General features: G+C 45.2%; 1 protein-coding gene across 2 annotated transcripts in view; it reads left to right on the forward strand.

Moving 5' to 3' along the window:
- Positions 1-20,239, forward strand: part of MRNIP (MRN complex interacting protein) — a 229,717-nt gene that overhangs the window by 65,425 nt on the left and 144,053 nt on the right. The window contains exon 4 of one of the 2 annotated variants that reach the window (XM_086931337.1): positions 13,796-13,862. The exons of the other annotated variant lie outside the window; for it this stretch is intronic. Within the exon in view, the coding sequence (XP_086787463.1) occupies positions 13,796-13,862 (67 nt within the window). The remainder of the gene's footprint in view (positions 1-13,795; positions 13,863-20,239) is intronic. 2 annotated transcript variants of the gene reach the window in all.

Here is a 20,239-nt window from a genome sequence, read left to right on the forward strand (position 1 = left end):
TTCTCGCAAAGAAGTGCGTTTCAGTCCGCTTGTTGAAGTCTTTTTTGGGGATGGCTTCGTCATGCATCGCTCTTGTCCCTCATTGCCGACTACGAGCACGACCTATCCAACAGGCTCTGGACAAGCAGTGGCGTCAGGTCACCAGTTCCTTCAACGATCAGGTCTCCATCACCATTCCCATGAAGAAGGTGCTCAGATGGTGGACACAACCACACCAGCTAGCAGCAGGCACGTCTTTTCTGTCCAACACCCCAGATCTAACGCTGACGACGGATGCCTCCCTGGAGGGCTGGGGAGCTCACCTCCAAGACCTGTCCGTGAAAGGGAAATGGACTTTCCATCAAAAGACCTGGCACATCAACAAGTTGGAGCTAATGGCTATCTTTCTGGCCCTGAAATCATTTCAACCAGTGCTGCAGGGAGAGTCAGTTCTCATACAAACGGACAACACGACCTGCATGCATTATATAAACAAGCAGGGCGGAACGAAGTCTCCGGTGTTATCCCGCCTGGCAGAGGCGATTTGGGACTGGTCCATCAATCATCAAATCCAAATCACTGCAGTACATCTTCCGGGGTTGTCCAACCTCCTGGCGGATTCCCTAAGCAGATCCCGATCATCCAACCACGAGTGGGAACTCCACCAGCCAACACTCGATATGGTCTTCCACCGTTGGGGATTCCCTGCAATCGACCTCTTTGCGACTCCAGAGAACCGCAAATGCCCCTCTTACGCAAGCTGGCATCCCCACAAAGGGTCCCAAGGCAATGCCCTTCTGATGGATTGGTCGAATCTCTTCGCCTACGCCTTTCCTCCGATCCCTCTAGTGCCTCGCGTGCTTTGGAAGATGCGGAGAGAGCCTTGCCGCATCCTTCTGATTGCTCCCAGGTGGCCACGACAGGCGTGGTTCTCAGAGCTGCTACTCCTGTCTCAATGCAAACCCATTCTTCTTCATCCTCGAATGGATCTTCTCTCCATGAACAGGGGTCAAATCTACCATCCGGACCCCTCTTCCCTGAGCTTGTCAGCCTGGAACCTGAGCACTGTGAATTTGCACATCTAAGCATCCCTCAGGAGTGTCGTAACATCCTCGCTCAGGCCAGGGCTCCATCAACTATAAAAACCTATAAGTTGAAGTGGAAACGCTTTTGCCACTGGTGTGCAGACGCCGGAGTACATCCTTTGCGTGCCACGCCCGCTGAGCTCCTCCCTTTCTTTCTCCATCTGGCTCAGTCGGGTTTGTCACATGCAACTTTAAGAGTTTTTCTGGCGGCAATCTCACGCTTCTGCCATGATGGCTCCGCCTCCTTATGCTCATCCAGATTGATACGTCAATTCTTCAAAGGACTTCTTCGGACTTTTCCTCCAGTTCGGCGTCCTCCTCCAGAGTGGCGCCTCAACATTGTCCTGTCACAATTAATGACTGCTCCGTTTGAACCAATCCATAGCGCAGATCTCAAGTATGTCACCTGGAAGGTTGCGCTTTTACTTGCACTGACGTCCTCACGTCGAGTGAGTGATATGCATGCTTTCACGATTAAACAACCATTTCTACAGTTCAAACCGGATTCTGTGCTTTTACGCACTAACCCTACTTTCCTTCCAAAAGTGCCGTCAGACTTCCATATTAATGAACCTGTTATACTGAAGTCTTTCTTTGCCAATCCGCAATCACCTGCGGAACAACGCCTGCACTCTTTGGACATTAAAAGATGTTTAAAGTTCTACATCAACAGAACGGCCCAGTTCCGAAAATCAGATCAGCTCTTCGTGGCCTATGGCCGTTTTCAAAAAGGGCGACCAGTCACCAAACCTACAGTAGCCCGCTGGGTGGCTTCGGCGATTGCTTTCTGCCATCAGAAAGCGGGAAAGCCTTTACAGTCTACAGTGAGAGCCCACTCTACCAGGTCTGTGGCCTCTTCGACTGCACTCTTTGCCGGAGTTCCATTGCATCAGATTTGCAGAGCTGCCACGTGGTCCAGCAGGCACACGTTCACGAAGCACTACAATCTGGGTGCCATGGCCGAAGGGGATACCGCAGTGGGACAAGCTGTGCTCCGTAATCTTTTTCAATAAGGTGAGCCTCTGTTCTACCCTCCTCCTGTGGTTTCCAGTCTTATGCATGTCTTTTCTATGTATACATATAGTTTTTTAACTTCTATGACATGGTTTACACCTGTTGATTCCAACCTTTTGTGTATACATTGCATCCTGGAAACTTTATGTTCGGATACGGACTGCTTACTATTCTATATTCAAGCATGTGAATCTATGAAAGACACCCAAATACTGGAGAAGAACAATTGTTACTTACCTGTAAACAGGTGGTTCTCCAGTATTGGTGTCTTTCATAGATTCACATGCGACCCTCCCATCCTCCCCTCAGAGGCTCGCTTCTCCTCATAGACTCTGTGGTCACTCTTGTGCTACGAAAATCTGAGGGCTTGAGCTCTGAGGAGAAGGTTCTAGAGGGCTGCTGGCGCCTGATTGGCTGCAGTTTGGACTAACATAATGACAAGGATAGGCTGCATTGGAACTTCTTTTTCCCCATGCATTCCTATGTGGAAACTCTTGGTTAGGTACCAGATGGTTATTGTATGCATTTTTTGGGTTTTTCCTTATTATGTATATATATATTTATTGTATATTATTATATATTTAGCATATATTGCTATTTTATTTACCGTGGGACTCCCACTCCGACGACGGGGAATATTCAAGCATGTGAATCTATGAAAGACACCAATACTGGAGAACCACCTGTTTACAGGTAAGTAACAATTGTTCTTTTCCAATATTAACAATGTTATCACGGTATGTGTGCTGTGTCAGATCAGTGCCTGCCCACTCAATAAACAATGCATATGGCCTAGTGCGCGAAATCACTAGGACTCTGACATGCACTACAAATGAACAGTTTACCTTTTGAGCATTTACATTTATTTAAGTCAAAGTTTTTAAACAAAAGAGTTTTATGTTGCGCATTAATACATTTACATTTTTTCAAGTGAAAATCAATACCAAAGTTCACAACAAATAATTTCAGTTAGCGTCAAAAGTAACAATGTGTCATCAACCACTGTGAGAAGAGAATGAAAAAACCCAATGCATTTCGGGGCATATATTGCCCCTTCGTCAGGGGTCTAAAAGAAAAAGGAAAGATACAAACAAGGAGGGCATTATTCAGTTATTCTATATAGCTCATGATCATTATCATGTACATATTTATGTTTGTTATGGCTTACCTAAAAAAATGCAAGTTGATGTACGATTTGTGAACAGGTATATTTAACCAATATTTTCTAGGAAAACAAAACATAAAACGCCATACTTAGTTGCGTATTTATAAGAAAAACGCGGAAAAGGGGGTGAAAGGGAGGGGGGGGGGGAGGCTTGCGTATTGTCTTACTGCTGTTACCTGTTGTTTAGACACAAAATCGCATCTGCAAAGCAAAAGGATATAACAGACTTAGCTACTTTCCAAACTAATGCCTCTAATATAATGGTCCGCCGTGTATAGATAATTATGAGGGCTCACCTGTGCTTTACGGTTTCACAGATATAACAGGGACCTATCGTGAAATAAATGACTTTGATTAATATCCTGAACCCCTTCGAAACCTCATAGTTTGGGTAATATAGAAAAAACGCCCGTTTACCTGCGAGCCTAGTAGAGCCAACATCGGTCTCGCCGAAGTGTCCTTAAACGGTGCTAAAACAAAGAAACGGCGGCTGTCAAAACTGCCAGTCAGTCTCAACGGAATATTTTAACGGAAAAAACATACGTTCGGCTTACCTTAGACTAATTCGCGTTCTACATGAATCAGGGTGCTCGCCATATCCTTCGTCAAACGAGGGCCATAGTGGGTGTGATAGTCCTATGCCTATTTTCACTAGCCTGTGGTGGTAAAAGGACAGCGACGACGGACTAATCGTATGCTGTTGTTGTGGTTTTTTTTTAAAGGATTTGTTGAACTTTATTTGCCTCATATATTCAATCGAGGTAGTTATGTGTTTGCACAGAAAATATTTGTAAATCCCGAAACCTGAGCCTTTAAATGTTTCGTAACAATAAAAATGTATGTCAAAGACTGGAGTCTTTATGTATCAATTTTCAAATCTCTCAAACGAATGAGTTTAACTCAAAACATATGCCACCTGAATAACAGTGACACTAAGATATTGCTATCTGACTGCGCGTTCAGTTCCGTGCATTTTCTGAAACTGTGTATAATTATGGGGTGTCAATGAAAGGTTTTTAATAACGCTTATAGGTGTAATTCAGCCCTGAGCTTATAACAATTACTGTTTTGAAAATTCGGAAAACATTATTTTGTGAAAAAATACCTAAGTTCGAACGGGTAGAGGAATCTCTGTCTTAATTGCAAAGTTCAAAAAATCTAAATAGATTACTAGTCTGGTAGTGACTCTGTCTATATACAATCTGCAACAAATACCTTATGCAGTAATGTAACCCTGCCTATATACAATCTAAACAAATTCCAAAGCTGGTACTGTGAGTGACCCTGCCTATATACAATTTGTAGCAGACATTCCAACCAAATCATGAATGAACTAGAGTTACATCTCACTCACGTTTATGAATAGTTAGACCCAAAAGCCCTTGGTGATGTATGCACATATGGACATAATGTATGGATCCCTAGTGAGAGTCGTGAATATCTTACAAAAAACATGCCATTTCTAACTTATCATTTAATCCGAATGGAATCATCGTCTGCAATTTCCGGATCCAATAGGTTTCTCTTTGAAGTAATATTTTTGCATTATCCATTCCAAGCCTCTGTGGCACTAGTTCTATGACTTGAAAGCGAACCTGAGCTACGTTATGATTTTTCTCTATCCAGTGTTGTGCCAAAGGCGATGTTAAGCTCTTATTGCGTATACGACTCTTATGCTCGGAAAGTCTGATTTTTAATTTCCTGTCAGTCTTGCCTATATATAAAAGGCCACATGGGCACTTTATTGAGTAGACAACGTGTTCCGAATCACAGTTCGTAGTATGCCTCAATGTTATTTTTTCTCCAGTACGCGGATGCTGTACTATGTTCCCAGTAATCACATTATTGCAATTCTTGCAGTTGTAGCACTTCATAGTGCCTTTAAAAATTTGTTCTTGCTGTGATAGTGTAGATTTACAAAGCAACTCTTTGAGATTTTGAGCTCTCTTGTATGCAAACAGCGGTCGTTCATTGAAAAGTATACCAAAGTCTTTTTCTGCCAATAAAATCTCCCATCTTTTAAGTATTGTCCTTTTTATATCTCTGGATGCAGTCGAGTATTTGGACACGAAGACCATTCTAGTATTGGGAGTTTTTGGTACTTTAGTGAGGAGATCAGTTCTCGAATAGTTTTGATTTTTTCTAGATGTGCTTCTAACAATTTCTTAGGATATCCTCGATCAAGATATCTTTGTTTCTGCTCATCGAGACTTTTGTCACACTGCTCTATGTCAGACGATATACGCTTAATCCTCATGGAGGATCTGTTGAGCAACAACTCAAACAACTTGAATATCTGACTAGACGTGAACTGAACCAACGCTTACATGCAACAACTTTAATACAATATCATCGAGTTAGAAGGATTCCTAGGGGCCTTAGGCTAGCAATCAGACCCATGCTATACAGACTCAACAACAACCCGAAGTTCATGGAAAAATGGTTTGAAATTCTCAATAAGTGTTCCCTTGACTTAATCTTGCTATTGGTAGAGGAACTTGCCAAAACAATAAAGGACTTAGAGGAAGAAATATATAACATCAAACAAGAATTATCGGAGAGACTGGAAGAATCACAATGGGCAAGAAATTTAGAAGACATTAACACACGTCTTGACAGATATGGAAAAGAACTGCAAGAGACCAAGCTACGCAAGAATTGCAATAATGTGATTACTGGGAACATAGTACAGCATCCGCGTACTGGAGAAAAAATAACATTGAGGCATACTACGAACTGTGATTCGGAACACGTTGTCTACTCAATAAAGTGCCCATGTGGCCTTTTATATATAGGCAAGACTGACAGGAAATTAAAAATCAGACTTTCCGAGCATAAGAGTCGTATACGCAATAAGAGCTTAACATCGCCTTTGGCACAACACTGGATAGAGAAAAATCATAACGTAGCTCAGGTTCGCTTTCAAGTCATAGAACTAGTGCCACAGAGGCTTGGAATGGATAATGCAAAAATATTACTTCAAAGAGAAACCTATTGGATCCGGAAATTGCAGACGATGATTCCATTCGGATTAAATGATAAGTTAGAAATGGCATGTTTTTTGTAAGATATTCACGACTCTCACTAGGGATCCATACATTATGTCCATATGTGCATACATCACCAAGGGCTTTTGGGTCTAACTATTCATAAACGTGAGTGAGATGTAACTCTAGTTCATTCATGATTTGGTTGGAATGTCTGCTACAAATTGTATATAGGCAGGGTCACTCACAGTACCAGCTTTGTAATTTGTTTAGATTGTATATAGGCAGGGTTACATTACTGCATAAGGTATTTGTTGCAGATTGTATATAGACCGAGTCACTACCAGACTAGTAATCTATTTAGATTTTTTGAACTTTGCAATTAAGACAGAGATTCCTCTACCCGTTCGAACTTAGGTATTTTTTCACAAAATAATGTTTTCCGAATTTTCAAAACAGTAATTGTTATAAGCTCAGGGCTGAATTACACCTATAAGCGTTATTAAAAACCTTTCATTGACACCCCATAATTATACAGTTTCAGAAAATGCACGGAACTGAACGCGCAGTCAGATAGCAATATCTTAGTGTCACTGTTATTCAGGTGGCATATGTTTTGAGTTAAACTCATTCGTTTGAGAGATTTGAATAATGATACATAAAGACTCCAGTCTTTGACATACATTTTTATTGTTACGAAACATTTAAAGGCTCAGGTTTCGGGATTTACAAATATTATTTTCTGTGCAAACACATAACTACCTCGATTGAATATATGAGGCAAATAAAGTTCATCAAATCCTTTAAAAAAAAACCACAACAACAGCATACGATTAGTCCGTCGTCGCTGTCCTTTTACCACCACAGGCTAGTGAAAATAGGCATAGGACTATCACAACCACTATGGCCCTCGTTTGACGAAGGATATGGCGAGCACCCTGATTCATGTAGAACGCGAATTAGTCTAAGGTAAGCCGAACGTATGTTTTTTCCGTTAAAATATTCCGTTGAGACTGACTGGCAGTTTTGACAGCCGCCGTTTCTTTGTTTTAGCACCGTTTAAGGACACTTCGGCGAGACCGATGTTGGCTCTACTAGGCTCGCAGGTAAACGGGCGTTTTTTCTATATTACCCAAACTATGAGGTTTCGAAGGGGTTCAGGATATTAATCAAAGTCGTTTATTTCACGATAGGTCCCTGTTATATCTGTGAAACCGTAAAGCACAGGTGAGCCCTCATAATTATCTATACACGGCGGACCATTATATTAGAGGCATAAGTTTGGAAAGTAGCTAAGTCTGTTATATCCTTTTGCTTTGCAGATGCGATTTTGTGTCTAAACAACAGGTAACAGCAGTAAGACAATACGCAAGCCTCCCCCCCCCCCTCCCTTTCACCCCCTTTTCCGCGTTTTTCTTATAAATACGCAACTAAGTATGGCGTTTTATGTTTTGTTTTCCTAGAAAATATTGGTTAAGTATACCTGTTCACAAATCGTACATCAACTTGCATTTTTTTAGGTAAGCCATAACAAACATAAATATGTACATGATAATAATCATGAGCTATATAGAATAACTGAATAATGCCCTCCTTGTTTGTATCTTTCCTTTTTCTTTTAGACCCCTGACGAAGGGGCAATATATGCCCCGAAATGCATTGGGTTTTTTCATTCTCTTCTCACAGTGGTTGATGACACATTGTTACTTTTGACGCTAACTGAAATTATTTGTTGTGAACTTTGGTATTGATTTTCACTTGAAAAAATGTAAATGTATCAATGCGCAATATAAAACTCTTTTGTTTAAAAACTTTGACTTAAATAAATGTAAATGCTCAAAAGGTAAACTGTTCATTTGTAGTGCATGTCAGAGTCCTAGTGATTTCGCGCACTAGGCCATATGCATTTGTTAAAGTTAGAGCTATTGGCATTGCTCTTGACATTATTTTTATTTGTTTTTTTTTTAACATAAATAAATGGCATTATCATTTACAATGCCATTAGCTTGTGTGGAGAAGTGTGGCTCACTGGTTAGAGCAGGCAGACCCTGAAGCAGAGGTCAGACCCGGGACCAAGGTTCAATTCCCGACGCGGCAGGGTCTTGAGCTCAAATGTCCATGGACTCGATAATTCTCGCTTCGGTGCCTGACCTAATCATGGGTTCACACTCTGCAACTCTGGGCATTAAGCTTGCTTAATCTCCACAACGGCCCCCGCGGCGGGATGCCTGGCTTTCACCTTGGGGATGCCCTGTAGGGGCTATCTCACAGGGAAAAGCCAGGACGGGTTCCCAAGGCAAGCACGGAGATACCCCTTCGGGGGTCGATTCTGGCGCTATATAAGAAAGATAATAATAATAATAATAATCTCTCGCAAATGCCACACACAAACACTCACAGAGAGCCCCCCACACACACAGAGCCCCTCCCCACACACCCACACAGAGCCCCCACACACACAGCCACACAGAGCCCCCCACACAGAGCCCCCCTACCCACACCCACACAGAGCCCCCCACACAGAGACCCCCACACACTGCAAGCCCCACACACTGTGAGCCCCCCACACACACTGCGAGCCCCACACTGCATGTTTTATCAGCTGTAAATTCTGTCAATCTCTGCGTATTAGGTGAATGGCCACCGGTACATGATCAATGCTCTTCTTCCCTGCCCCATGATGTTTGTTGGATGGCAACAGCTGAAACAGGGAAAATAGCATCGACTCTGGATCTGCACACACAAAAAAGTGAGTCTGTGTGTGTGCATGGGCACATGGTTTGTGTATCTAGCATGGGGAGGGCATGATCTGCGGATACAGCCTGGGAAGAATATTAGCTGTGGCAGTACGGGTAGAGCAAGTCAATTGTGCTTGGGGGAGCACAACTGTGGATGTGTACACTAGACCAGGAAGGGGGGTGGCTGTGCACGTGTGTCAAATTCTCCCTGAGACTGTAGAGTTATTTGCTGAGCCAGCATAGACAGGGTAGGGCATAGAGAACAGGGTAGGGCATAAAGAACAGGGACTGTGCATATGCACGCAGCAATAGGAGATTGTGCGCTGTGTGTGTGTGCACACAGAGTCTGCAGATGCAGAGACTGTGGTTGTGAACACAAACCTGTCAGAGGACATGAACTGCAGATGTTCTCACTGAGCCCGCAGATGGCACTTACATGTGGGTGTATGTGCACACGTAGGCTGGGGAGGCACAGACTGGGTTATGCACTCATCTTTCACAGAACATACACTTTGAGCGCGCATAAAATCTGCAGTAATTACAAAAATGTGGGGGGAGGGGGGTACATATAAAGTCAAGAACATAGATTGTTACTCGGCAGTGTGCGCATCGGAGCTTCCCGGAGTTGGGCTGAGACTGCACACACACTGAGGATGGGGTCCGACTATAGAGCCAAAGAGAGTATGGGGAGAGGACGGGCATTGGAAGGCAAAGACTGTTATTAAGTAAATGATTATGGGAGAGTACATGGGCTCTGTATGTAGTTACAGAGATTTGGGTCATTGGGTGGGCTGAGCTGCTCTCTTAAGCGACTAGAGGGTTATGTGAACAGAGCCTTGTCGGGCAGGCGGCATACGGACGCGCACCTAAGAAACGCAGGGATTATTGATGTGCCCATAAAGCCGGGTGCACAGAACGTGGATAGCCAGCTATGACATACCCAGGGAAGGACATGGGATCTCAACACAGAGTCTGGAAGGCATCAGCCGTTGAACGCGCGCCTAATAAGTGCATGGAGTGCAGATGTCCCCATGGAGCCGGTTGGCACAGACTGTGGATGGGCTACTAGAACCAGTGAAGGCATGCCTAGGGAAGGACATGGGCTCTCCACACAGAGCTCAGCTGTGATTCGGAATTGGAAATAAACTGGGATCTTTTGTCCTCCGTGTTACCACATGACCATATTCCTTCTTTTGCATTCTGGGAGTTACATTCACATGCACGCCAATTAATCAAAAATGGACTAACAAACCTGAAAACAAATATGTGTAAAGGAAACGCCTAATTGCCCAGAACCCCCACACGGCCTGCATTCCCACTGTTGGCGGGTTAGTACCATCTTTCACGAGGCGGCCGGACACAGAGCCACCCACACACACACAGAGCCACCCACACACACAGAGCCACCCACACACACACAGAGCCACCCACACATAGAGCCACCTAAAAAAAAAAGCTAGCCAGACAGACACAGTGTAGGTCTCAACTTCAAGCAGCACAACATATTGATCCTCAAAAATATTTAGCAGAAACTCAAGCCAGTTTTTCCTTATTTGAAGATGTGATAGGGTACCCTGCAACATTCCAAGTGGAAGTTTCTTTGGAAGAGCAGTGTTTGCAGGTCTGTTTTGAATGAAAGTGCCTAATACGGGGGCCCTGAGCCTCAGACTAGGTCTACTCCCGGTTGGTCTTTCTAAGAGGAATGAGTGTGCTCTTGAAAGGGATCGTGAGATATATGAGGTGATCAGCTTGCTAGATAGACAGCGGAGCCCTCACGCATAGGTGCATCTGAATGCAATCTACTTTGATTAACGCATGTTCCTATGTTGTTCTTAGGGTGTTCTAATATACGCTTGTTATTACTATGTACAACAGTTCTTGGAGAAACAGTCAATCAAAATATACATACAGATACACAAATGGCAACTTATGCCTACATGGCCCCGACAGGGGCAAATGTCTGGATGGGGCAGGTCAGAATCAAGCCCCAAGGAAGCAGTGGGGGGGGGGGGGGGGGGGTAGGGTAGCGGAAGCAGTGGCTAAACAGAAGAGGGTAGCGGAAGCAGTGGCTAATTAGAAAAGGGGGCAGGTAGGGTAACGGAAGCAGTGGCTAATCAGAAGAGGGGGCAGGTAGGGTAACGGAAGCAGTGGCTAATTAGAAGAGGGGGCAGGAAGGGCAGCGGAAGCAGTGGCTAAACAAAGAGGGGTAGAGAGGGTAGCGGAAGCAGTAGCTAACAGAAGAGGGGCATGTCATGCTGGAGCACCCAGATCGTCGTATGTTAAAGCAACCAGTTCTCCAGATACTGTCATATATTGTGGGAGCACCCAGATGGGCAAACGTCTTGAAATCTTTACTTCCCCTGCCAGTCAGAGTATGTTGTCAATCGTTAGTGGCAGTGGCGTAACACAAAATGAACCCCTCCCCTTCCAAAATGCAATGAGGGGCACATGAGTCGCCCATGTCTCTTTTATTTGATTTATTTAGAGATAGCGCTGACAAGACCCGAGGGTATCAGAGTGCTGTACACAGGTAAATAAGAAAGATGTGTTCTTTGGCGTTGGGCTGAATGGGGGCACCTGGAAGCCCCCTAGTCTGCAGAGGCTTGCCCTACGCCCCTGGTCAGATGTTCTCACTTACGTCATCACGGGTGGCCTTCCTGTTCCCGAGACACCAGGCTTCTTGCATGTTTTACATGCGCCACAAACGATTTCCTGACAAATCACATGAACCCTAACATCATCTCTTGGGGTTGTGCCCTTTTGAGGGAAACGGACAAAGCAATATTTCTGAGAGGTTCAACTCCCACCATCGTTACACAAGGACAAACATTCATTTTGTTACGCACGGGGAAATTAAGTGATTTGCCCAGAATCACAGGAGGTTTGGCGACATTACCGAGACTCGAACCGGGTTTCCGAGGTCGAGCGTCCTAGCCGGTAGGCCAACTCCTCTGTCAGTTACTTCAACGATTCAACAGTAAAACCGTGGTCTACTCACTAACTTTCGTGCAAAATGCCGCTATAAATGCAGTTGTGTGCCTGTAAATTTTCTTTTTTAAGCCGCAACATTTTCAAATGAATGCCACAATATCCTGGGGGTGCCTGCCAATTATGATTGTAAGCACGCAGTAACAGAGTAAAACTGTACTACTATTGGGCCTGCCATCCAATTCAGGAGAGAGCTCTGCAGGCTATGCTTAGGCAGCCGATCGCGAGGGGGCGCCGCTCCCTTTCCGCTTCAGGGCAACCAGGTTTTCGTTGTGGGGCACAGATGACCTGCTTTGGAAGGTACCAGGTTAGGGGGGAGGGAGGGGGGGGGGTTCTTGTGGTCATTAGTTCAGTTTGGTTCCCGACGAGCGTCCTCGGTTGGCGGCCATTACAGGGCCAGGCAGCAGGGGCTCCATGAGTGCTGCTTCTCCGGGCTCCTCTCCCGTTTCGGGACAGCCACGCACACGTCGCGGGTCACAGATGACCCGCCCTGTCCTGTTCAGCCGGCCACTGGCCACCGGGAGTCCTCCGGTGGCCCGATGCTCAACGGTTCCTGCTATGCACGAACACTCGTCGGCCATCACGGGGACAGGCGATGATGCCGCGGCCGATGGCGGAGACTTCGTCAAGACCTCCCGATGAAGCACAAGACCCGGCTGCAGAGAGTCCATGGATCCGCGGGAGCTCCCCGTCTAGCCCAGCAGGTCCCGAAATGGAGGACTCCGGTGTTGGAGGAGCTCCGTGAACCGCAGGGTGCAAATGTCCGCAGAGGCACAGCACAACAGTGCAGAGGCGAAGGACCCCCGCCGCAGAATCGAGCATCCCTCCTTTCAAGTTGGTGAGCTAGTCCGGCGACCGTCGCTTCGGGGGGGGGGGGGCTGGAGGGGATTAGTCCAGTTGGGATATACACTATTTACCTATAGTGCTCCCGGCGCCCGGAGCTCACTCCTGCACGGGCCAACCTGTCACCAGGGAGAGGAGGAGGGCGGGGACAGGAGGGCCACCAGGGGAGGGGGCGAGAGAGAAGCAGCGAGAGAGGGAAGGAGGGAGAATCAGCGGGAGGGAACGGACACACAGAGAGCGGGAGGGGTGCGGGGGCGGGAACGGACACACGGAGAGCGGGAGGGGGGTTGCGGGGGCGGGAACGGACACACGGGTAGCGGGAGGGAGCCTCCCCTAGCCCCAGCACGGAGGGTAAACAAACAAACCTGGACTTCGTCGTCACAGAATGACGAAAACAAACGCACAGCTTCCTTCTTCTGTGGCCACGCCAATCCTTCTTCTGTGGCCACGCCCACGGAAGAAAACACAGGAACGCCTCCCAATCTGGTCCGCGTTGACGGACAGCACTAGTGTTAATGGATTAGCAGGAAGCAGGCAGGCGAGGCGATTCGGGGGCGTGTTTGGCCAGAATGACGTGCAACAAAGTCGATCCCACATAAGATAACCACGCCCATGGAAAAAATCTCGGGAACGCCCCCGAATCTGGTCCGGCCTTGACGGACAGATCTCTGTTCCAATGGCTAGCCTCCATTTATGGAGCTAGCCAATGGAACAGAGGGCGTATTCAAGTGTCCCTTACTAAAAACTACAGATTTCTCCTGGGGCGGAGCTAAAGCCCCGTGCCCCAGGCAAAACCTAAAAATGAAATTTGGTATGTTGTCAATAAAAACCAGCCCCATTGTCCTGTTATTTCATTTTATATATAGTTATTTGGCGTACGCTCTGATTTCGTGGGGTTTGTTTGTATCCACCACATCCCCCCCCTCCCCAGGAGCTAGTTTTGCTTATGTTCCCCCGAGATGGCAGGTTTCAAATTGAACGTCTTTATAATTACAGGACATCTGAAGGTCTCGCAGAATCCATTCATGAACAGGTTGAACAGAAGGAGAATTGGAATCTGCAGGTATGACACTACCCATGCGTGTTTTTCTTTGTGTGTGTGTTCTCAATATGGCCAACAATTTATCTTAATGTATTTTTTAAACAGACTGAAAACATAGGATCTAACTCTGCAATACTGTTTAAAACCTCTATACTTGACCACACATTAACTTTTGCTGGTAAACCGCAAAATATTACATCTGGGAAAGATCTAAAATATTTGTATTTTTTAAAAAAAGCTCTGAAGTGGATCTGGTAAATGTACAAAGAAAAGATACTTTGTAGCAACTGCGAAGGACAAGAATGCTTTTTCGGAAATAGGTCCCCTATCAGATTTGCTTTAAACCAGATCCTGCTAGCTGGAGTATGAGCTATAATTGTTAAGGAGGCAAAAAAATGATGGATGTAAATTTGTGAATCAGTGTGATCCGCTGGGATTGTTTCCGCATTTATCGAATGCATCCAAAGCAAATACCAATGGTACCAAATGATTCATGAAAACTAGATTAATCAATTTTGGCAATGGGGGTAAAGCCCTGAAATCTATACACTCGTTTCTAATGAAAAGTTATGAGACATTATTTTGGACTGTTTCAATCTGACATGTTTTCTTTTGGGTGAGAGTCCCTCACATCTTGTAATTGAGCCCAGCACTTTTAAACATTCTCATGTTGGCAGTCCCCGCCCCACCCTTGCAGGCCTAGATATATGTTTTGGTCTCAAGTTAATATACGCAGCTGTTAACCAGATTTGTCCTAACTGTTTCAGAGAATCCTTATGAGCTCAAAAGCTTCCTTTTAAAACTGCATGAAGGTTGTACCAATCTGAATGCACAATAAAGGCCTTATGCTTAACGGTGATAAGAGGACGATTTTAGTTTTTGGTAAACAACTTGACATCTGATGGTGGCTGGATAAACTGGGTTCTCTTCCAGGGGATACTCTTCAATAGTCAGAAGCACTGAATTGTCCTGCCCACGTGTGGCGACCCCGGAGCACATATCAAATACATTACATATGTATGCTCAAACCCTTAAAAAGTACGAATAACTCTAAAACATACACATACATGTATAAGCCATATATAAATACATGCAGTCTACCTAAAAATTGGGTAACATGCCAAAATTGCATCGAATGTTTCATTTAAAATAATCATACACATTTCTACTACATTGAACATGAACACCTCAGATTTCAGAAAAAAGCCTTTATTTGACAGGAAAAAGACAAGGAAATAAAAGGCATTAGTCAGTAGGCTGCATTGAAAAACATAACCGAGCAAACTGGGGCCGTGCCTTTAAGACCTCCCAAGATTTCACCAATCCCATCATGCCTCACAAGTGACAGGTTGTGTCTTATTTCCTGCTCCTTCTGTGAGGATCTGGAGCACTGAGCTCTTCATTTTGTTATTACTGTCAACGTTTCTATCCAGAAACCAAATATTTTGCTGTCACTAGATGGTTGTTAGTACCTGCTGTATGTTTAACATACTTTCTGAGTAAATGTGAAACTTTTTCAGTCAGAAAATTGCATCTTTATTCAACAAATGCACTTTGTGTGTCAAAAAGATGGCAAAATCCAATCCGCTGCTTGCCATCTTTTCATCACCGAGAGACTTGCTACTACAGAAGAACATAGCGTGACAGAGAGAAGATTTGACTGCATGCTCTGCAAGAGAAAGAAAAGGTGTGGCCTTGGAAGGTCTCAAACCCCTGGAGAATTGAGAAAAGACACCCAAAATGCCGTTCTCCATTGCCGTTGACAGGTAGAAGGTCAACGTCTCAGGAAATCCCTGTGTGCTCATCTGCATCATAGGCGACGTTGGAGCGGCCATCAAATCATCCAGCGACTTCGAGGAACCCAACGGTGGAGCGATTGCTGTCAAGGCATTCAGCGTCGGCTCCATTGACCCAGAGAAAGTTGACGTCTAGGCCACATACACCGGCGTCCAGGTCAGAGATGGAGTACACTGCATCACACCCCTCAATGGGGCATAAGAGATTGACATTGAAGCAACCCTTGGCGCATGGCTTGACGGCAAGACCCTCGCCATGCCGGTTGACAGCAGTACAACAGAGCTCTGGCTCTCTGTCAAAGGACAGGTGGTGTCACTTGACATCAAGACCCTCACCGCGCGCACACCTGGTTGATACCGATACAGTAAATGTCTGGATCGCCCACAAAGGACAGACGACGTTGGTCGAGACCTTCCTCAACCTCTAACTGTGCAACCTGTTCTGGGAGAGTCTTAAGAGGCATAGATCGACGTCGTAACCCAGACGAGCAACGTCTAGGGATCAGAATTGTACAGGTTTCAGCGGAAGGATCTCCAACCCCGGAGAAGGAGGATGCACCTGTCAACCTTTCGCCACGGTGGCTCCAGAGTGTGAAGGAATGGAGATGGCACATCAGAGTCCACGTTCGGACTACTCGCAGACCTACTCACCAACTATATATACCTTCCATGTACTTGTGTATCTATATATTTATTACTTTTCTTCTATTTCAGCATATCCAGTGCACTACCCTATTTTTCACCCTATACTGCTCTCAATATATCCTCTACCTCAACTCTGACTCATCTCAAACCTCATTCTACTACTCTTTCCAATGCACTACCCTAATTCTCACCCTATACCTCTATCAATATATCCTCTACTACACTCTCATTCATCCCAAACCCCATACTACTACTATGACCCACCCCCCCAAATATCCCTTTCTAGACTCTTCCCTCCTTACATCATCTCATACCTCCTTTACTATTCAGATCTCCCAAGCAAGCATTTCTAAACCTTTCCCTCTGGCCCTTCCTCCTCCATCTCCCCTTTACTCATCCCAAACCCCCTATTACTGCTATGAACTCTCCCAAAAAACAAAAATGTAGACCCTGCCCTCTTCTATTCATCCTTCCCTCTTCTATCCGTCCCCTATTCCTTTTCAATCCAAACAGACTAACATGTCCATCCCTAAAGTTAATTGCTTATTTCCCTGTGCTAAATTCCCACTAATCCTGTTGGGGTTCCAGAGTAGCGTGCTACTCACCAAAAAGCGCTTAAACAGCTTATCAGGGGTAGCAAGCGCTATATAAATGCAAACCTTTCCCCTCTCCGATCTAGTGTATCAGCTGGTACTCCTCAATACTATTACAAGATCTCCACGAAGGCCACAATTCTCTCCTTCAAGCAGATCACAATCTAGAACACCTCTCAGGCATACACCATCTCGATCTCGTCGCTCACACTCATCGAGATCTCACAGACGCAGGCATTGATCTCCCCATGGTCCACTGACACCTCTCGTTCCTCTGTGCAAGACTATTCTCCAAATCTCTCAGCTACGCCTCCTGCAAGGGTCTCACTGGTGGACGACCTCATCACTGAAATAAAATATTGAAATGTCTGCTTCAGTCATATTGACTTCTGTGATATTTGAAACATAGCATCAAAGGGCTCGATCCAGGCAGATGCTACCACTGGTTACTTGTCTTTTAAAACCATCTCGGCAAACTTTCCTAACACCGGCATCAATTAGTACTGCACCTTCACACATCGTGAAGAAATATAAGGCACCTATTTATTTATTTAAAGCGTTTTATATAGCGCTGGCTAGACCAGAAGGTATCAGAACGCTTTACATGAGAATCAACAATGTAACCGAAAGAGATCAACAATTACACAATACATCAAAAAATAGGGAATACATTAGGAGAAGAAGAAAAGAGAGAGAAAAGTAATGGAGGGGGCAGGGGAGGAGAGAAAGGGAGGATAAATGAAGAGACAACAAGGAGAGACGAAAGGAAGTCTGTCTAAAGACCGACCGGGTAGGTGACGACCAAGGAGCGAATCCACGGGCCATCTCTCCTATAGCTAAACCAGGTAGCTCCATCGGGCATCAGACAAAATAGTTCAGTCTCAATACATAGAGAGAGGAGAGACGGAGCGACTTAAATAGAGAGAGGGTGCGGGAAGAGACGACAGGAGAGACGAAAGGAAGTCTGTCTAAAGACCGACTAGATAGGTGACGTCCAAGGAGGGAATCCCTGACCTGTCTCCCCTATAGCTAAACCATGTAGCTCCATCGGGCATCAGACAAAATAGCTAGATCTCAATTGACTAGGGAAAGTTCACAAAAACTCGCTTGGAAAGAAAATGTGCAACACTTCCGCATTCTACATGAAGGTCGCCAGTGCCTCAGCACTGTTGGGGGGGTACGACAGAGCGCTATGGGACTCCCTGCCAGAGGAGGATAGACAAGGTTTTTAGGAAATCCTCCAAGAGGGTGGCCTGGTGGCTAAGCACAGCCGCTGATGCACCTGATCTAGCAGCCCACGACTATTCCCATGTAATCTGTGCATGATGCTCCTCTTTCCTGAGACTTCGGAGGCTTAAACCTGAGGCCCAGCATAGAATTCTAAATCTGCCATTTAATGTAAATTCATTGTTCGGCACTCATGCAAACGATGAAATGGCGAAGATGAAGTCCAAGCTAGATATCCTCAAAGCAGTTGGGCTTGAAGCACAAGGAATTCCGGTGTAGATTCGGCCCCTTCAATCGTTTCCCTTACCGGCAGAGGGTTCCAATCCTTCCCTGGGCGAAAAAGCCAGGCCATGTCACACTACCATCCATGCAGAAGGCCCGATGAAGGGGAGCCCCTCGTCCCTCAGCCTCCTCTGCCAAAACTCCCATTGAAGCAATGAACAGCCACTTCATACTACCGGAGTGAGGATCGGAGAAGGGGGAAGTATAGTCTCACACCTGGACGAGTGGCGTAAGATGACAAATGGGTGCTCAATATTCAGAATGGGTTCTCCATCCGGTTCAACTGTTCTACATCTGCTGTTCCACCTCGGAGAAATTCTTGTTACCAACAAGACCTTTTACAAGCAGAAGTAGCCAGTCTGCTCTAAAAAGAAGGCCATCAAAGGTTCCTGCCTCTCAACTAGGCCTAGTAATCTACTACTGCGATCTCCTGGTACAGAAGGAGAGTCCAAATTGGGAGTATTAACCCATTCTAGACTTAAGACTCTTCAATAAGTTCATCTGCAAGGAGTTGTTGATGATGCTTGCCCTTCACCAGATCTACCCCCAACTCAATCATGGGAATTGGTTGTGCGCCATCGATCTACAGGATGCCTACTTCAACATTCCAATTATCAGAAAACACAGGAAGTTCTTGTCGCTCAAAGTGGCATCCAAGCACTACCAATACAAGGTCCCGCCCTCCGGGCTGAAGTCAGCACCTCACATGTTCTCCAAGTGCATGGCGGTCTTAGATGCGGAGAAGGACGTTTTTTGTCTACCCGTACTTAGAAGACTGGCTAATCAAAAGCTCCTCGCCTTTCCTCACTCAGTACACCTTCAGACCTGCATACAAGTGCTGCAACAGTTGGGAATACACCTGGAAGAAATCCTAGACACCAAAAACGCAAGAATGTATCCTTCGGAGGAGAGGTTATCCTCAATCAACTAGTGTCTGACTCTCCTCCACTCTCCTTCTCGGTGAGCCAGACTGGTGGCCTCTCTGCTGGGATTCATGGCATCGTGCATCTATATTGTTCCCAATGGCAGACTTCACATGCAACCTCTCCTTTAACAAACCTCTAAATATCTGATTAACATTTCTACCATCACGTTCTGCTGACTAGGTAGGAAGGTACATCTTTCTCCTACCTTGCAGCCAAATTATGTAACTCTCCCTTTAGCCGTGCGATCTCAACATGATCATATGCTCTTCCATAAAAAATCTTTAAACATGGCTTTTCTCCCATCAGTAACTCTAGTACTAATCCTAGTGCAGGATGTCTTTAGTTAGCTTTGCGCTTTATAAATTCACATTCAGCATATATGGTTATTCCCAGTAAGCGATTCACAAAAGAGGCCTAGACTCGAGGTACCGTACTAATCATACAGTAGGGAATAATACAAGGAATGGTTTCCTGTTCAAGGGGAAACAGCCTCTTGGGTCCCCTTAGGTGGATGTAATCCACTGACTTTTACAATAAAGAGATCAGCACTCACTATCTATTATTCTTTAGACAGTATATATTTCACTCAAGATAGATTTAGTCAAGTCCACTACTGAGTTTGAGGATTATTGAGTTGTAATAGTTAGCGCTCAAAGAGCACAAGTTCATTCAAATTCGCTCAGACATGTTGCATGTTGATAATTCTTAATTTGAAATATACAAAATTTTCACACCAGTGTAGCCAACGCGTTTCTTCCCTTTCTTGAGACTTCTTCAGGGCTTAATCATGATACAGGAGCATTTTACAAGTCATCTATTCACATTGGGCTTTTGAGAAGACATATAAACCTTAGTTAATGTACTTAGAGATCTTGGTTTTTTACAGGATTGGCTGTATTCAGCAAAGTTATAATCTTAGCCCACGTCTG

This window comes from Lissotriton vulgaris, chromosome 7 (genome assembly GCF_964263255.1).
Source record: "Lissotriton vulgaris chromosome 7, aLisVul1.2, whole genome shotgun sequence".
Classification (NCBI taxonomy): domain Eukaryota; kingdom Metazoa; phylum Chordata; class Amphibia; order Caudata; family Salamandridae; genus Lissotriton; species Lissotriton vulgaris.